Here is a 19621-nt window from a genome sequence, read left to right on the forward strand (position 1 = left end):
GTCCTTCAATGACCCCATATTTGCTCAGTGAAACCGAGATGATTAAGGCTGAACAGATTGCTTTTTCATTACCAACACTGAAGCAGATGTCAGATCTCCACGTTTGGGTCTGTAAAGCCTTTCTTGCCTTCGTTCACCAGTACAGGTTTTTCCGTCCGTGTGTGCCACACAAGAATCTGTAATTAAAAAGCCCAAACATTATGGTTTATGAAGTGGAAAGAGGAAAATTTGATTTTGTGATGATAAACTGTTTCTCTTAGCTAGGTCAAACACATTATAGTCTGGATTTATTTATTCAAAATACATTGAAATTGCAATTTATACCCCTTCTATGAGCATGTTTTTGATTTCTGTATTAAAACACAGTATACAGATGGGCTACAGCAGCAGATGACCATACCAGGAGCCATTCCTGTCAGCAAAAAACAGGAAACTGAGGCTACAATTTGTACGGGCTCACAAAATTGGAAGATATAAAAAAGGTTGCCTGGTCTAATGAGCCTCAATTTCTGCTGCAACATTTGGATGGTAGGGTCAGTATTTGGTGTAAACAACATGACAGCATGGATCCATCAAGCCATGTATCAACAGTTCTGGCTGCTTCTAGTGGTGTGGGAGATATTTCCTTGGCACACTCTGGACCCCTTAGCACTAACTGAGCATTGTTTTTAAACTCCGCAGCCTACCTGAGTATTGTTGCTGACCATGTCCATCACTTTATGTATCAATCTTGTGATGGCTACTTCCAGCAGGATAACGCGTCATGTCCCAAAGCTCAAATCATCTAAAACTGGATTACTGAACATGACAATGAGTTCACTATACTCAAATGGCCTCCACAGTCACCAGATCTCAATTCAAAAGAGCACCTTTTGGATGCAGTGGAATGGGAGATTCGCATCCTGGATGTGCAGCCAAAAAATCGGCAGTAACTGCGCAATGCTATCATGTCAATATGGCCAAAATGTCAAAGTAATGTTTCCAGCACCTTGTTAAAATCTATGCCACAAATTAAGAATTAAAGCAGTTCTGAAGGCAAAAGAGGGTCCAACTTGGTACTATCAATGTACCTAGCCCGACATTATATATATATAATAATTCAAAACCATACAAAATTTAAACCTTATGAAATCAACAAGAATACTGTTAAGTACTGCCTGTTAGGGCTGGGCGATAAATCGATTTTATAGATTAACTCAAATGTGTAGTTTACGTCGATTTGTTTGAATGAAAACCGGTTTTCTTTTTAACATCCGCCGACGCTCCCCTCTGAGCTCCCGTAGTTTGGAATGAGCTCAGCCCTCCCCACGCGCGTTTTCCATATAGGGTTTGGCCGATGGCTGATAGACATCATGATGTTAAAGGCCTAACGTTACTTTGTTTTTGTACGCGAATGCGCAGCCTTTCAAAGTATACTCCATTTGAAATTGTATGCGAACTAGAAAGCTGCAACCATGTTCAGTGTCTGCTCTATTTTTCCCCGTTAAGTCATGACTGATAACAAATATTTTTTAACTCTTTTAAACCAAAGCTGAGCTGTCTCATACTCTCTCATACCTGGATCTGCAAACCATCCGTCATCGTCCCGCCAAAAACAACCAACATTTACATTTATGCATTTAGCAGACGCTTTTATCCAAAGCGACTTACATTGCATTCAAGTTACAGTTTTTACATTTTATCAGCTCTTGCTTTCCCTGGGAATCGAACCCATGACCTTGGCGTTGCTAGCGCCATGCTCTACTATTTGAGCTACAGGAAAACTGATATTTAATGCTGTTGAGTGTTTTGTTTGCACTTTATCAGAACTACCTCCTATCTACTGAATAGCAAGATGTTAAAACTTGTGTTTAAAGAAAACTTATCAAAAAGGGTCACATAATTTTATGTTTTATGTTATGTTACGTTATACGTTAAGTCTTTTTGGCTTGTTGTTTCTGATTGCACTTTAACCCCAAGCGGGAAATCCATCAAAACAAAATGAAGTTAAAACTTGTTTTTAACAATTTCTTTGTCATCGGCAGATTGATTTTAAGTAGGGGGGGGGGGGAATCTATTTAATTCGTAAATCGGATTTTTTGTTACAAAATCAGGGATTTAAGTCTTATTTTTAGAATAGTTTTTCCACAGTCTGTAAATTCACTTTCTGTCCTATCATCTGCTGTTAGCCGCCTCCTACACGGTAGTGCTCACAAACACTCACAGATATAAGGTTTCTGCTCAGAAACAGTGTACCATCCACAGTACATCTCCAAATTTAGCATGGTGATCCTCTCAGAGTGTAGAACATCTCCATCAGAACATCTCTCTGGGTACAGATCTGAAGTGCTGAAATATACTTCAGCTATAGCTATTGTGTGTGTGTTTGTCTAAATGTGTCTCTTGGCATGGCAGAGAGATAAAGAGACAATGTGTGTTATATATTTTACTCTACCTATTTATGCCATTAAGATAAAGTAATCAGTACAAAAATATTATCTGCCTCATTGCACTTCCTGGAAATGCTTGTTAATGTCTAGAGGTAGAAACACTGACTCATCTTTTCTCTTCCATTTCCCTTGATGCTGTATTTCAGAAACCACTGTCATTCTGCTCATTGCCTCATGAATAATTTCTAATAGTGTTGAGATCAGTCTGGAGGCCCCACTTCCACTTGAGCTGCAAGCGGAGGTTAACAGTTCCACTTGAAATAATGGTGCGTCTGTTGAGTCGCGCCAGTGGAATGCAGTTCATGGAATCTCATCTTTTCCAGAAACAAGATGCGACGTGTATGCAGGTGTATTTGTGTACCTGTTCTATTCTTTGGGGTAAACAGACAGCGAGTTCAGAAATTGGTTCTCGTTTGTCTGCCTCTAAATGGTTAAATCCTGGTTAAGTCTCATCTTAAATAAGGCATCCCTGAGCTCAGTAATGTCAATTAATGCATCAATTAGTAAGTCCCTTCACAATTCAAAACATCAATTAGGCAGTTTCTTTTTTTCTATATGCATATACACACAATCTCATATGCACACACAGGTTTTTGTGCCATTATATCATGCATTTACATGTATAAGGCTTTTTTTTCAAAGCGACTAATGATGAATGCTACAACAGAAGTGATTCATCCTGGCGAGTCAGTAACGTGAGAAGTGCCGCAACAAATTGTTCCAGAATTGCTCAGAAAATATGAGCCAGTACTAAGAGAGTGAGACACTGTGATACAACAGTGAGAGAACAGTAGTGTTTTTGTGTGTTTTTTTACAGTTGTCCTTGGGTGTTTTTTAGGAGGAGAGAGATCTGGATTCATGTATTAAATGAATAGTTTATACATACATAAAAGCTCATTCTTTATCTAGCCTTGTATATTTCTGAATTCTGAAGACTTTTAGAAAAACATTGGGTCTCATTCAATAATAATTGTGTAGATTTCGTATTTGTGTGTACTGAAGAAAAATGTCCACCTACTTCACATGAACACATGAATTTGTTCTTAGTCTCATTGTAATGTTAATTAATTTGGAGTATTCTAAATGAGTGACCACATACTTGAGGTTAGGCATTTACACAAACCATTCCCAAACCATCTTCATATAAGGGCTTTCCACAACACCTTTTCTTTACAGCCTTTCTTTACGAAGGCAAGTTCTAGCCTGTGAGTGAGTATGTGCAGAAAGTGTGTCATCCTCAAAACCAGTTTAAACTAAATAAACATCCAGATTACAGACCTCTCATTAGCATCTGAACATAATGGTACCTGTGCTCTACAGAGAGACCTCGCAGTTTAAGATATAATGCGGTTTTCTTACTCTTTGATTGTATATAAGAACTTACTCTTTTGATTGTAAAAGAACATGCATAAATGACAATATAATGAGCAGGACGGGAAGAGAAGTTGCTGGGGGGGGGGGGTCTTTTTTTGTACACATGCTTAGCGAATGAGATCAATTGTGAAAAAAAAAATCTAAAATGTATTTTTAAGTTTCTCTTGAAAAACGCCACATGGGTTTGGTACAACATAAGGTTGATTCATTAATGGCATAGTCAGAGCAATGTTTCCTCACCTTAGTGCAGTTGGCCGCTTTGGGTTCCAGGTCATTGAGAGTGACCAGCTCTCTGAGCAGGCTGCTCTCCTGGTAGCCTCCCTTCACCCCTCGTAACTTGAAGTAGGCCTGAGGCTTAAACAGAATGAGCCGCAGGTTGATGGAAAACCCTGCCATGTCGATGGCAAAGGGCCGGTGAGGGTCGAATACTGTTTTCCACCCGTACACTTTTCCTGCTGCATTGACCTTTGGAGACTCGTATCGTAAACCTCCAACAAACGCTACAGGCCATACTGATACTTTACGAGTTGATCGCATCTGCAGAAGAGAAAAAGTATTTTTTTAGTATTTCATCATTTGTACAGTATTTTTGAACAAAAATGCAATCTTGATGAACAAAAGTGAGCGTTAAAGGTGAACTTTGTATGATTTTTATAGGTGACCACGACAAAGCCACTGCAACGAGTAATGCCAAACTTCTAGTTTTAAATGTGTTACCTGTCATGAAGTTTTTTAAACAAATGACCTGAAATGTAATCTTTTGTCATTGTATGCAAGAAAGTCATGAATCAAAAAACTGTATTCAGCGACTCAAGCACAATTGCTTTGGAAAGTTTCTGTAGTGAATGAATTCCGCTTCAATTTTGTGTTTCGGACTGAAATAAAATAAAAAAAGGCCTTGTACCCAGGGGGCTTTTAGCCCTGCATGCCACAAAACTTTCATCGTATCCTTGTCAGTTCACCTGCAGTTTATAGTGTGCTTTCACACTTTCACACTATAGAGACAACACAGGCCTCATGTTTTGGACAGTGTTCTGACTCAGATATACAAACAAATAAATCTTAACAGCAGGATTCATCCTGAGCAGGTCATGGGAGGTGAACAGAAATCGGAAGAGAGACAGTGAAAGACAGAGAACAAGTGAGAGAGAGAAAGAGAGACAGATTCTGCTTTAATCTCCCTGCTTCAACTCCTTACACTCCTACATCCAAATGCTTTGTGTGCCGCCCAGCGCGAGTGGTCCACATCATAAAAGGAAACTGCCTAATGAATAGTGAAGGCTAGAACGGGCGAGTGAAGCAATTGTCTTTATACCCATAATGCATCGCCCACTGTATCCAAGGTAAGATTTTACAAAGAACCACAAAAGGACTGAAGATGGAAAGGAACACTGTGCCTCTTTCTCATTTACGAAAACCACTCGCTCACTATGTGTTTGTAAAAATAAATAAACAAATTGATTAAGACTCAGCTAAATGTAAAGGATGGTTTTGCTGACTGAACTGTTACTGGCTGTCCACACTGATCCAAATGTAGCTCAACTAATTGACTGTGACCCTTCCTCACCATATCAGGCTTTAAGTGAACAGTCCTGGCCAAAATGTCACCCTCAATCCGATTACTTCTGCAGCGACTAATATTATATTGTGCCACTGCCATTTTTCATTAAAGAAAGAGAGAGACATTTTCTGTACCTGTTGGTGGAAACAAAAACAACTGGAAATGGGAAAGTGTTGAAAAGGAGGCATGCTCATTGCAGATTCAGGATGACATTAATCTTTTCTAAACTAGCTGTCATTGGGGAGGACTGCTGAAGCTAGGCTGCCCTAGTTTAGCATAATGAGCGGCTGTTTTCTGCTTTTTGCCTCTCATTTAAAGTGCTTCACGCTGAATTCTGAACTGAAGAAAATGGAGTGTAGTGGACTTACAACTTCAAAAGCAGCTAATCTTAGAAATTTTTTTTTCTATCTGACATTTACATGGTTTCCAGGTTATTAAACACCATTTACATTTTACTTTCAACAAGCAACCTAAATTATAATATTATGTTTATATGTGACCCTGGACAACACAACCAGTCATAAGGGTACATTTTTGGAAATTGAGATTTATACATCAACTGAAAGCTGAATAAATAAGCTTTCCATTAATGTATTTGTTAGGATAGGACAATATTTGGCCGAGATACAACTATTTGAAAATCTGGAATCTGAGGGTGCATTTCAGCCAGGACCACTCTGTTCGAGTCAGAATATTGTAGAGGTCCTGAACTTTGTATTTGGTGGCAGATACAAAGCCACCAAATACAAAGAAGTATTTCTTTCTTCCCCCCGCCGAAGCCTAAGCAATTGCCAGATATTTTATATGCAACAGTTGTATATTCCAAGTAGAGTAATACAGTACTGTGAATAAATTGGACAGTTTAGCAATGAGCTGGGCAGATGATGTATCTCTGTGGACAAGCAGTTAAGTGATCATGTATCTGGGTCAAAGACAAGACGTCACCATTCTGGTGTCCGCATCAAATTACAGTTACAAAAGTCATTTTAAATGCAGAAAAAACATCTTAAATGCAAGTAAATTGTCTACTTTCATATTTCAAATAACTTTTGTGACAATAAAATGTCAAAATATTGGATTAAATAATGTTCCAAAGTGTAAAATTGTCATTCAGTGTAATGGTCCGGACTTTGATTTTACCAATACATCTTTAAATAAACATATAAATACCAAGTTAAAAAAATATGTTCCTCCACAAAATTCCTCCACAGCACTGTAACAGACTCATTGCAAGTTATCGCAAACGCTTGATTGCAGTTGTTGCTGCTAAGGGTGGCCCAACCAGTTATTAGGTTTAGGGGGCAAGCACTTTTTCACACAGGGCCATGTGGGTTTGGATTTTGTTTTCCCTTCATAATAAAAAACTTCATTTAAAAACTGCATGTTGTGTTTACTTGTGTTATCTTTGATTCATATTTAAATTTGTTTGATGATCTGAAACATTAAAGTGTGACAAATATGCAAAAAAAAAAAAAATCAGGAAGGGGGCCAACACTTTTTCACACCATTGTATACCCATGCGACTTATAACTGATTTTGTGGTCAAGGGTCACATATTAGCACAGGTTTTTCAGGTGTTAGCAGGGGCGTGTTTAGTGTTTTGGTGGCCCTCAGCAAGTGGTCCCAGGGGGCCCCCCTCAGTGGATTTTGCGATCGATTCTTGGGCAGGGATGGGTATCGTTTACATTTTATCGATACTGCTTATCGATACCGTTATCCATACTATCTCTATAATTTGGTGCAAAAAAAAATGATGTAAAAAATGTTGAAAATTTAAAGTTATTTTATTACTGCTGTTTACAAATGCCTGCAAGCAAACAGAAAAAGGTACATAAAGCACATTTTTTAAATAAAAAAGAATTGGTTTTTGATTCCCCTCGGAAGAAATCGCGTTGTGTGGGGGAAATGGCGGCGCACACAATCGCAGCGGCTTCTCTCTCTCCCGACAGAACGGTGTTTTCGTGTTTTTTGTCTTGTAAGTCGCAATGTTTTTGCACATCTTCGTCTCGTCCACCTGTCTGTAAGCGCGCATACAGTCGTGAGTTTCTGCTCGATGTCGGCAGAATCACATTTTTTGAGTTAAACTCAGCACACGCCGAAGAGCTGCGGGACCTCGGTCTGTTCCGAAAGCCTACTCCATCACCGACCCCCACTACTGCATCTCGCCCACAGCGGAGGCGCTACAAGCGGGGTGAGAGGAAGCAGAAGAGGGGTAAGCGCGGAGGTATCCGAGCTAGGCTAGCGGCCAACCCACACAAGCCAGCTATCCCCACCATCGTACTGGCGAACGTACGCTCTTTGGACAATAAACTGGACTACATCCGACTACTCCGCTCCACTCAGAGGACTGTAAGAGACTGTTGTGTTTTTGTGTTTACGGAAACATGGCTTAACAACAGCGTACCGGACTGCGCCATACAGCTCGACCAGCTAACATGCTATCGAGCTGACAGAGCTCTCGTCGAGGGAGGTAAGATCCGCGGCGGCGGGCTTTGTGTTTACATCAATGATGCATGGTGTCGCGACGCTGTTGTGGTCTGCAAACACTGCTCACCCCTGGTGGAGTTTATGATTATTAAGTGCCGGCCGTTCTATCTACCGAGGGAATATTCAGCCATACTGCTAGTTGCTGTATACATCCCTCCCAGCTCCAACAACAACATCAGGAGTGAGGCACTAAATGAACTGTACCAGCACACCAGTGAGCAGCAGACAGCCCACCCAGATGCTTTTCTCATCTTGGCCGGGGATTTCAACCACGCAGACTTAAAGAGTGTGTTCCCAAAAATACATCAACACATAGACTTTCCAACAAGGGGAAAAAATACCCTGGACTTTGTTTACACCACCCAGAGAGGAGCTTACAAGGCCCTCCCCCTCCCCCACCTTGGAGCCTCAGACCACATCACTGTCATGCTAATGCCTGCATACAGACCGCTCGTCAAAGTCATCAAACCAATACACAAACAGATTCAAGTGTGGCCGGAAGGGTCGTCAGAGGCACTTCAGGACTGTTTTGACACCACTGACTGGAATATGTTTAAACAGGCTGCCACATACAACAACACTACAGACCTCCAAGAGTACTCAGAGACTGTCACTGCCTACATCTCCAAGTGCATTGATGATGTAACAGTCACAAAGTCCATCACTGTCCGGGCCAACCAGAAGCCGTGGATGACAGGGGAAGTCTACAGACTGCTGAAGGCTCGGAACGCTGCCTTTAGAGCTGGAGATGAGGAGGGCCTGAAGTCAGCTAGGGCCAACCTATCCCGCGGCATCAGAGAGGCCAAGAGACAGTACTCCAGGAGGATAGCCCATCGTTTCAGCGACAGCAGAGACACGCGGAGCCTGTGGCAGGGGATACAGACCACTACGGATTACAAGCCCCCACCACAGACCTGTGACAGCAGCATCCCCCTGCTGAACGAGCTGAATGCCTTCTTTGCTCGCTTTGAGGCACAAAACAGCACCACTGCACAGAAGACTCCACCTCCTCCCGGCGACCAGGTGATGACGCTGTCCCCGGACAGCGTGAGGAGGTCCCTCAGCAGGATCAATGCACGCAAAGCTCCGGGTCCTGACAACATTCCTGGGCGTGTACTGAGAGACTGTGCAGTGGAACTCACTGATGTCTTCACAGACATCTTCAACATCTCGCTAAATCAGGCCGTTGTCCCCACATGCTTCAAAGCTACCACCATCATTCCAGTCCCGAAGAAGTCATCTCCATCCTGTTTCAATGACTACCGTCCAATAGCACTCACTCCTATTCTCGTGAAGTGCTTTGAACGGCTAGTCATGCACCACATCAACTCTGTCCTCCCCCCCTCACTTGACCTCTTCCAGTTTGCATATAGGTCCAACCGCTCGACCGATGATGCCATCGCCACTGCCCTCCACCCAGCCCTCACACATCTGGACAAAAAAGACTCATATGTCAGGATGCTGTTCATAGACTTCAGTTCAGCATTCAGCACAATCATCCCTCAACAGCTCACACACAAACTGGTCCAGCTGGGGCTCAACACCTCTCTGTGCAACTGGCTGTTGGACTTCCTGACCGGGAGACCTCAAGCAGTACGGGTTGGCAGTAACACATCCAGCACCATCACACTGAACACTGGGGCCCCCCAAGGATGTGTGCTGAGCCCCCTCCTCTTCACTCTGCTGACCCACGACTGCACACCATCACACAACTCCAACCTGATCATTAAGTTTGCGGATGACACATCTGTGGTGGGTCTCATCAGCAACAGAGATGAGACAAACTACAGGAGCGAGGTGAGCCACCTGGCCGGGTGGTGCAGTGACAACAATCTCTCTCTGAATGTGGAGAAGACAAAGGAGATTGTTGTTGACTTCAGGAGAGTACACACTCAGCATGCCCCTCTGATCATCAACGGTGCGACTGTGGAGAGAGTGAGCAGCACCAAGTTCCTGGGTGTGCACATCACAGAGGACCTCTCCTGGACTAACAACACTGTAGCACTGGCCAAGAAAGCACAGCAGCATCTCTACTTCCTCCGCAAACTCAGAAGAGCCAGAGCCCCGACCCCCATCATGTGCACCTTCTACAGAGGCACCATCGAGAGCATCCTAACCAGCTGCATCACTGTGTGGTATGGCGCTTGCAACGCATCCTGCCGCAAGTCACTTCAGCGAATAGTGAGAGCAGCTGAGAAGATCATTGGTGTCTCTCTCCCCTCCCTCCAGGACATCTACAGCACCCGTCTCACCCGCAAAGCCCTACGCATTGCAGGTGATCCCACCCACCCGACACACAGCTTCTTCAGTCTGCTGCCATCAGGGAGGAGACTGCGGAGTCTCCAGGCGAGGACCAGCAGACTGAAGGACAGCTTCATACATCAGGCTGTCAGGAAGCTGAACTCCCTCCCGTCCCTGCCCCCCCTCCCCTCTTTTTACCCCATACAACACTGAACTCTGACACTATGAGACCCCCCCCACGGCTCCCCACACCCCCAGGACCAGCCACCCCCACCTACTTACAAACTGTGACCAGCACCTCTCACTTGTGCAGCATTGGACTGATCACTACCTCATCCAGCATTGACTGCAAACTACCTCCTCGGATAGTCTGATAAAAAGACTGTTCTCCTGTCAATTTAACAGACTGACAAGCTCTTTTTGCACTACACACATATCTGCACAGTTTTTGTTTTATTTAACTGGTTTGCACTCCATCTATTCTGCCATGTGCCTTATGTCACTTTATCTATCTTTTTTATTTTTCTACAATGTCCTCAGACTGACAAGCTCTTTTTGCACTACACATATATCTGCACAGTTTTGGTTTATTTAACTGGTTTGCACTCCATCTATTCTGCCATGTGCCTTATGTCACTTTATCTATCTTTTTTTTTATTTTTTTTTATTTTTTTATTTTTCTACAATGTTCTCAGATTGATAAGCTCTTTTTGCACTACAAATATATCTGCACAGCTTTGTTTTTATTTAACTGGTTTGCACTATCTGCCATGCGCCTTATGCCACTTTATCTATTTCTTTATTTTTATTTTTTTCTACAATGTCCTTACTTGTATAGCTATAGAGTTGTATGTACATATGTTTAAACCGTATAATCTGTATTTGAACGTGTTTAATGTTAACTGTTTACACCAAGGGTAACGCAATTTCAATTCTCTGTATGTATGTGCTGTACATGTGGAACAATTGACAATAAAGCAGACTAGACTAGACTAGACACAATTGCGTGGTGCCTAAACACACTACTGGGTGTTACCCCTAATGTACATTGCACGCGTCTGCGGTGCGTTACGTCTCCGAAAAGGTTTTTTTTTTCGTCCTCCACGCGGTGCCAACGTACACCAGAAGCGTTTCAGAAGCGAAGCGACAGGATTCGCGAGACCACGTGATTTGCCAGTCAGATGTTGTTTGGTTGCTCATTGTCCTTGTAAAAAGGATTTGTGTTGTCATACAACACTGTGTGTTTTTCTATTTCGAGGATGAACCTCTCGTCGTCCATTTCTGGCCTCTTGCCAAAGATATGTGACCATGAAATACAATTGGGAGACTGAACAGGGTGTTTATTTTGAAATTGACATGACTTTTATTTTGTATTTGCTGTGCGGTTTAGAAGCGGCATGCGTCAAAAATAGACTAGACGCCTATATTTAGCGAATCGGCGCGGAGAACCGCTTCTGGGATGCTTTTGAAACGTGCCGCGGCGCGTCTCGTGTAAACACAAGCATTGACTAGAGTGGCCGTGATTAGCTCCGGTAGCCTCATCGGAGCCATAACGCACCGCAGACGCGTGCAGTGTACATCAGGGGTTAGGGTTGCAAGGGGTGCTACACGTCCTATAAAACAAGATTTTTTTATTAATAAAAAAACTAACAAATGCATTTTGTTTGTGGCTGTCAGAATAGCTTAAAATAATTTAAATACACAGTTTTTCAAATATTGTATATTATATTTTATATTGAAAATAGCACTATACCAGTAAATACAAATTTATTGATTGCAAATGTTTCTCTTTAGGTTTATACATCTAACATTTACTTTTTATACTAAAAAGACAGTCAGCTGAATACCACTGAAAACAGATCATATTTGAATGATTTGTATTGGCATCAATTAGGGGTGGGCGGTATACCAGTAGACACAATTAACCTGTAGCAATTTGACATAATAGTGATTTTAAAGCAGTTGAAATGCAATCCGCAGTGAAAGAGAAACTCATTTCGCTATATGTGCACGCTGTCTTTTTTTTTGTTAACAACTGTTTATTGAATTTTATTCTGTGGAACAGTAGTACAAAACAAATCCCCACCCCTTGGTAGACTTAAAAAAAAAAAAAAATAATAATAATAATATATTAATTAATATTAATATATAAACAAATAACAATAAAATTATTTTTTACAAAGATTTTAGAAAAGAAGACAACATTAAAAGCTGAATGCCATGAATTAACAGTTTTCACGTTCGATCCATGTATACGAGAAGTATAGAGTTCCATCGAGATAATGTCCAATGTACACGCTGTCTGAGAAACTGTTTATGAGCGCTGTCAGAGAGGCACACGCATGTGAAGACGGTGCTCATAGAGCGTGGGAGTACTGAACGGAGTTATTTTTGCCGCTTTATAGGCCTTAAACGGTTAAATACATGCACTTGTGTGTGTTTAGGTCTGAAGTGAAAGCAAACAGCTGAAATAGAAAAGAAAAAGTATACTGGATCCAGGCAGCTCTTAAAGTGACAGCAGTCTAATATTCCTGCTGTCTGTCATTCATGTTAATCAAACAACAGAAGAGAGAAAATCTCTCACTGCTCTTGACTAAAGCACTTTTGTAACTTTAATAAGAAATATATATTTAATTTACATAGTGAATAAAATGCAGTGTTTTTATACATTTGATTACTTTTATAGTAGCATGTAGCATTTCTTATTTATTTCTTCTACTGTAGTTTTTTGTCCTATTGCTTTTAATTAGTGACTTATTCTTATTTAATCACCGGCTGTTTACTTGTCTTCAGTGAGCTTGATTTTTTTTTTCTATTTAGGCTAGTATTCATTTTTGTGATATTTATTGTTACCGTGGAATAAAATGACTCATATTGTAATATAAGATTTTGGTCATATCGCCCACCCCTAGCATCAATACAACAACAATAAATAAAGTCAATTATTTATTTATATGTAAAATTAAGTTTTGTTTATAATATTTCAATTTTCATCACACACTAAATTAGTCTTTATAAAATTAGAACTATATTTTAGCAAAGAGTCCAAAGAGTCATGTCTTTTGAATTTACGTCATTTAGATTAGGATGTTTATCATGTGACCAAGAGTGACTGATGTCTGAGTGGTCAGTTGTTTAGTCTGTAATGAATCCGTTTGACCTACTCAGGCCAGGCCGATTTTTGAACCGTTTGCAAGCATCAGAGGTGATCAGTATTGCATTACCAAAGTAATCAGCCAATCACAGCGATGTAGAGACGCTGTCTTCTATAGTGTGACATTTTCCTGGATTTTGTGCAGTTACCCCACAATATGCTTTTTATACAGTGCTGTATGTTTTGTTTATTTTTGTACAGTAGATTTTTTCTCATCCACATTTGTGGGAGGAGGCCTGACCTAGACGTACATGCAGATGACTCATTATTCAGAATAGGACATGTTGAAATTATTCCGTCAAGTCAAAGTAGTCACAGAGGAGAGAGAAACGTGGCCTGTGTCCCTTGAGCTCAAAGCACTTACAGCGAGTCAATAGTGGAAAAGTAAGCCAGGAGCATCTGTAAATAAACCCTGTCATTCAGAGTGCTTGCCTAAGCATTTTTAATAAGAGCTTAATAATTAATTCACCCTGGCAGGAATGGTTGTTTTAAACAAGGCCAAATGCATAATTCATGAACTGTTACTATATCTTCATTTCAAGAAGTAAAAGGGATTACCGTCTCTTCGTGAGATGTTTTCTCATTGTGGGTCACTGATTTTAGGTCCATACACAGCTACGGCTTTTCTAAGTTAGATAGGAACATGAAAGCCCTGAGTGGGGCTGAAACTTGTTTATCTTGGGAAGACTGCTATTTAAATACATTATATATGAATTATAAACTCTGATGCATTTTCTAAGATTTAATATTTAGAACAAGTATTTTGAAGTCCACAGACCATAGGGGATATGCGGCGGTACTGCAGGGGGTCTGCCAATTATTGCTTGATCACAAACTAATTTGTTTAAAACTTTAAATATGCATCAAACAAAGATACAATATTAAGTTAACTTCAATGAAAGCTTGAGTTAGGAAGCTAGTTTCTTCCACATGAAAATGTATAAGAAAATTTTACTGTAATGAAATATATGACTCTACAGATCAACACTGATTCATGTAAACAAATGGTATACATTAACATGATACTATACACGCATTATCAAAGGCCAGGCCTGATTTAAAAGGCAACTGAGTTGTAAAATCTGCATTTTGAAGTGTCCATGGAAAGTACCTTGCAATTGAAAGTATGTTAAGTATGAATATTAATCTTTTAAAATGTACAGCCCACATATATCAACAGAAATGGCAGCTTTTGTTCCACCCTAATTATAGTCTTGTGTCTTTTGTTACCAGTGTTTCAGAAGTATGTGCTTGATCATTTTTCACCTCCCGCCATCAATGATTTTTCTTTTCAGAGCAGCGTCTCAAAAATCTGAGGATTTGAAAGGTGTTTCATGTGAAGAAAGTCCTGACAGGCATTTATGTACCTGTAGCATAATAAGATCCAAGTAAAAGTTATCCAAATGTGAAAATTCTGTCATCATTTAAAAAATGGTATGACTTTCTTCATGTTGTTCCAAACCTGTTTGACTTTCTAAGCCTTTCCAAACCTGTTGCTCTAAACCTGTATGTTTTTCTTTCTTCTGTGAAACATGAAATATTTTAAAGAATGTTTCAGCTGTTTATGTCCTTATGATGAAAGTCAGTGCATTGATCTGTGTTTTGATTTAATTAAATATTAATCTGTTAATCATACAATTTGAGCATTTTGCTACAGAAGACTTGGAATACCAGTTGAGGCATATTAATTATTTTATGCTACTTTTAATGTCTTTTTTGGAGCCTTAAAGTTTGGAGTCCCATTGACATTCTTGATATGGACAAAAAGCGGCTGACACATTCTTCATAATATCTTCTTTGGTTTCCACAGGAAAACATGAGGGTAAATGTTGACATAATTTTCATTCTTGGGTGAACTATTCATATAATGATTATGGAATTAAATGAGTATTTCACAGAAGGAGAGTGAAGGAGAGTGATGGGAATATAATACAATGAGTGAAATGATCAAGCAGTTGAAGCACACAAACTTCAAACATCAAAATTGATGTTTGAAATTACACAATTACACAAAAGTACACAATTTATGTATCCTTTCAGATGGAAAAGATTATTACCCCTGTCTTAACTCACCTCCTCAAACAGCTCCAAACTGTATGTATTATCGTCATCTGCAAAGTAGACGATTCCTGTCTGGCTGTTGTTGGAGTTGAAGGTCTCCCGTAGCCATCTCAGAGCCAGGTTCCTCTGCATGGTGCCACGTGGAATCCTGGGATCTCTCGTGTCTCCTCGTAGCTTGTAGTTCCGTGGGGTCTCCACATTGAGGTGTGTGTAGTTCAGCCCCGTTTCCCTCAGAAGCCTCGTGACTAGAGGAGTTCGCCTCTGAGAGTCCTCCACCAGAATCCAGTGCAGGTTGGGAACATGAAGGAAGGTGTTAGCCAATCGTGTAAGCTCGGCCTTCTGCACGGGGCGGCTGTATGTCGGAGTGATGATGTGGATGGTGGGCAACACGTCAGACCAGGGTGGAGGTCTTGTGTAGACGTATTCTGTACGGACCACCTCCACTATGTCCTTGTCCTGTGAGCAGTATTCCTTTGAGTCCGTGGCTGGGCCCGTCTCGTGCCTAGTCTCCGTCCCATCATCTACCAGACAGAGAAAGAGAATTAAGACATTAGCACACCCCAGGGCTGCTCTCTTTATGTCTGACGCATGTCACAAACCTTAGAGGAGTACCTGCTAGCCGTTGCCGGTGGATGGTTAGACGCTCTGGTATGATTAAGATCTCTTTTACTAGATGGTGACAGACTGGAGAGGGTGAGAGCAGGAACCGTGAGATCATAATACGGTTACTCCACAGGGGTAGAAGGCACTGATTCAAACCCATAAAGCACAGGTTCTGCATGATCTGCTCTGGAACACTATAGTTCAGACAAAAATTTAAATTCTTATGTCTTTCCAAACCTGTATGACTTTCTTTCTTCCTTGAAGCAGAAAAGGAGAAATTTGAACAATATTCTGGTATAATTATAAAAATAGTATCAAAATGCAGCAAATAAGCAAATAATGCTAGTAATAGCACCAGTAATGTCAATATGACTCACTGTATTCATGGGAATAGTATTTGGCATCTATCTGTGGTAATGTTTCTTCAGATGGCAATTCATGAATGTTCCCGGGATTTGAGGATTATGGTGGATGGGCATGCTATTTCTCACATAAGACAATTGTTTGGCCTTGAAAGACTTGGAATGCAGCCTGAGTGGTCTGATATACTTACAATAATGCTTCTTAAATAAAAATTGTATTATTGGACAGAACAAATAGGAGGAGAGTAGGGGGCTGTGATCGACAAAGGACCCTAAGCCAGGACTCTTTTGGATTGCCCTTTTTGTCGATGTGTTCTCACAAGGCTATAACAGCGACATATATTGGTTTTTAAAAATAAATGATTAAGACTGTAAAATCTTAAAATCTTAATCTTAATGATTAAACTCTTTAAATTCACTTAAAAAAGATTGTAATCAGCAGTGGACATTGTTTTGGAAAATTCTGATTTTAGAATAGAGCAACTGTATGTTTAGGTAGCAAAGTGGTTTTGAATTCCAGTGTCTATGGCAGAGATCATGAATGAAGTCCAAAATCCTGCAGAATTTAACTCCAACCCTAATTAAGCACCAGCTAATCAAGGTCTCTGCAACTGCTTGAAACACCCAGGCAGGTGTATTGGAGAATGTTGAAGCTAAATTCCGTACATGGATTCTGAACATTGATTGAAGAGCCCTGGTCTATGGCATTGTACTGAACAGTATTTATTTATTTTTTCTTTAAAATGATGCATATTCTGTTATGGATAAACAGAAATACAGCAGTTACCCCAGTTGCACCTGTACATGAAGCAGTGCTGCGTTTTTGGGCATTATAGATGAAAAAGAAAATGCAATCAAAACTTTTCTGAAGACAGACTGTTCTCTTCAGAGATACAGTGTATCTATATACAGTATATCTATATAAAACACAAAATTTGCAGGTATGTATAATACTGAGAAGTGGTTAGATGCAGGCATTTGATTAGGCCGGTGTGTCCAATCCTGCTCCTAGGGGGCCAACGTCCTGCAGAGTTTAGCTCCAATCTGCACTAACACACCTGCTAGTTTCTAGTAATCCTTTTGAAGACTTTAAATTGCAGGTTGAGGTTTGTTTAATTGGGGTTGAAGCAAAATTCCCATACCTTTCATGTCAGTCTATTGACTGCAACTGTTTCTCAGTGAAAGTAATGAGCTTACAGGTCACATTGCAATAAATATTCTGTAGTGTTCTTTTGACATCTATAGTGACACACAGAGCTCTTGGATAAGCAGCAGTATCAGATGGCTTTAGAAGACTGGAAAACTTTAGGTGACTGGTTGCAAATATAGTGCCTTTGTGTGCTTACATTTTTTTTTTTTGTTCCATGGAAGAAAGAAAGTATTTACATTTTTGGCTGAACTATTCTGTTAAATCTCTTAAATGAGCAAGCTGGAATGATATTGTTGAAATAATTAGTGTTCCCAAATATATATTTTTTTTTTTCAAGAATATTTTCACAAAATGATGGTGTGGGCAGTTCCAGCACATTCCTGCTGATAGCTCATTAAGGGCAGAAATCATCATGGCATCTCACATATCAGATATTTATCACTGTTCAATTAGTGCCCTGCTCTCACTTCAGACATTTTAGCACCATTAGATTAGCACACTCCATTAGCAGTCCAGATGTTCACTGCCTCCTAGGCATCATACAAACTCACGTTAATTGCTTCATGATAATTTCTATGAATACACATCTGTAAATCTCCATAAGCTGACGGTATTGACATGCATATATATGGACAGATCTTCAAATGCTAGGTGTTGTATTTCCCTGTAGGTTGAACTAGATAGAGGTGGACAGTGACTGATAGATTGTCGTGAAGCCATTAGATTGCTCCGAATGCCCCATAAATAACAGGCTATGTGTACAGTTTATGTATGTGATTCATCCACTTACATAAGTGTTTTAATGTAAGTGCTAAAATAGCTATAGACATGCAAACTGGTAATTCTGACTTAAAAAGCCACCAGAAATGCTCCTCAGAGGGAGTTTTTTTGGGAGAAATCTTCTGCAGTTGAATAAATGAGAAGCTGTTGGGTAATTTCATTGGAGTCAGTGGACTCTTAAAGCGAGGCACATGAGCTGAAACTCAGCTAATGCGTTCGAAAGTGGGATTTGTATTAATCTACATGAATAGTTATTTTTTTTGTCACATGAAATGAAAGCACAATGTGTTGAAAGACAAAGTATTCTTAGTCAACTCACAGTTTTGTGGATGTTTATAAAGAAAACAAATTTGTATTTAAGTGGTAAGAAAATAAATCTTGTTTAGCACAATTTTTATAATGCTCTTTTAAAGATCATTTTGCAGTAAGAATAACATTATGCAATTTTTTTTTCTTATGTGACCTTATTCAAATGAGCAGAAATGAATAGACTAGCAGAAATTTGTCTCTCTGATTGATAACAAAATTGGCAACGTGTTATATGTGTAAGAGAGACTGGTACCCTTTCGGATGGCCAGCAGGAGGGCAATTGCACTTTGGTGCCACACAGTGATGAGGAGGGTCCATGGTAACACAATCAACACAATGGCAAGAATATCTCTTCTCTTCGGCATCTCCAGGGTTGGTTCTATGCCTGGTCATTACCTGAGAGAGGGAAATGAAGAGAGTCAGACACTAAGAGAGATACTATATAAATGGAAAAATATGTGGGAACTTCATAAGTGTCTGGGAATTAATGTCCTTTTATTAGATTTCAGCTCCATCCCAGACAGCAAGCAGTGTTGGCCCAGATCCGGTGCACATCTGGCCTTCATGGATTTCACACGGGCCAGATGTGGGCCGGTTCCGGGCCAACACTATGTTGCTGTCTGGGATGTGGTCAAGTCAAAAATGATAAACCATTATGCTGCCTGTCTCAGATCTCTGGTAACATTGTTTAGTGACCCAAGAAGGACCTCGGGTCTCTTTTTTATGGTTTCCTCAAAATATAACCTTGTCAAACATTACAAAAAACATCACAGATAAAGTAATTCAAAACTTTGACATAAAACAAATTATAGGTGGAATGATTCTATATGGGATCCTTGTCCAAAAGAGAGGATTTAATCAATTAAAAAAAAAAAACTAAAATTTATTGTAAAGTAAAGAATATGTTTATTTGTATGACACTGTCCTAATCACAACATAAAACACAACTGACAGCAATACCACGACCTGGTTTATGTCTGATGATAACTCACCCACTTTTTGTTTATGTAAGTTAGCCTGATTTACGATTAACGTTGTAGCCCCACAGATGACATGCAGACAAAAATATATTTATCGTGGCTAAAAACTAAGAATTAATTCCTTCATTTT

The 19621-nt window shown here is 40.2% G+C and overlaps 1 protein-coding gene across 7 annotated transcripts in view; it reads right to left on the bottom strand.

The window, feature by feature from the left end:
* Positions 1-19621, bottom strand: part of LOC306887987 (galactosylgalactosylxylosylprotein 3-beta-glucuronosyltransferase 1-like) — a 111243-nt gene that overhangs the window by 1980 nt on the left and 89642 nt on the right. For 4 of the 7 annotated variants that reach the window (XM_079446068.1, XM_079446066.1, XM_079446069.1 and 1 more), the window contains 4 exons: positions 18765-18907; positions 15320-15828; positions 4044-4340; positions 73-176 (listed from right to left, as the gene is read on the bottom strand). In XM_079446068.1, coding sequence (XP_079302194.1) covers positions 90-176; positions 4044-4340; positions 15320-15828; positions 18765-18876 — 1005 coding nt within the window. In that variant the 5' untranslated portion in view covers positions 18877-18907 and the 3' untranslated portion in view covers positions 73-89. Of the gene's footprint in view, positions 1-72; positions 177-4043; positions 4341-15319; positions 15829-15919; positions 15992-18764; positions 18908-19621 lie in introns of all 7 variants that reach the window. The other 3 variants (XM_079446065.1, XM_079446064.1, XM_079446063.1) reach the window with 1 other exon arrangement.

This window comes from Barbus barbus (genome assembly GCF_936440315.1).
Source record: "Barbus barbus genome assembly, chromosome: 22".
Lineage (NCBI taxonomy): Eukaryota > Metazoa > Chordata > Actinopteri > Cypriniformes > Cyprinidae > Barbus > Barbus barbus.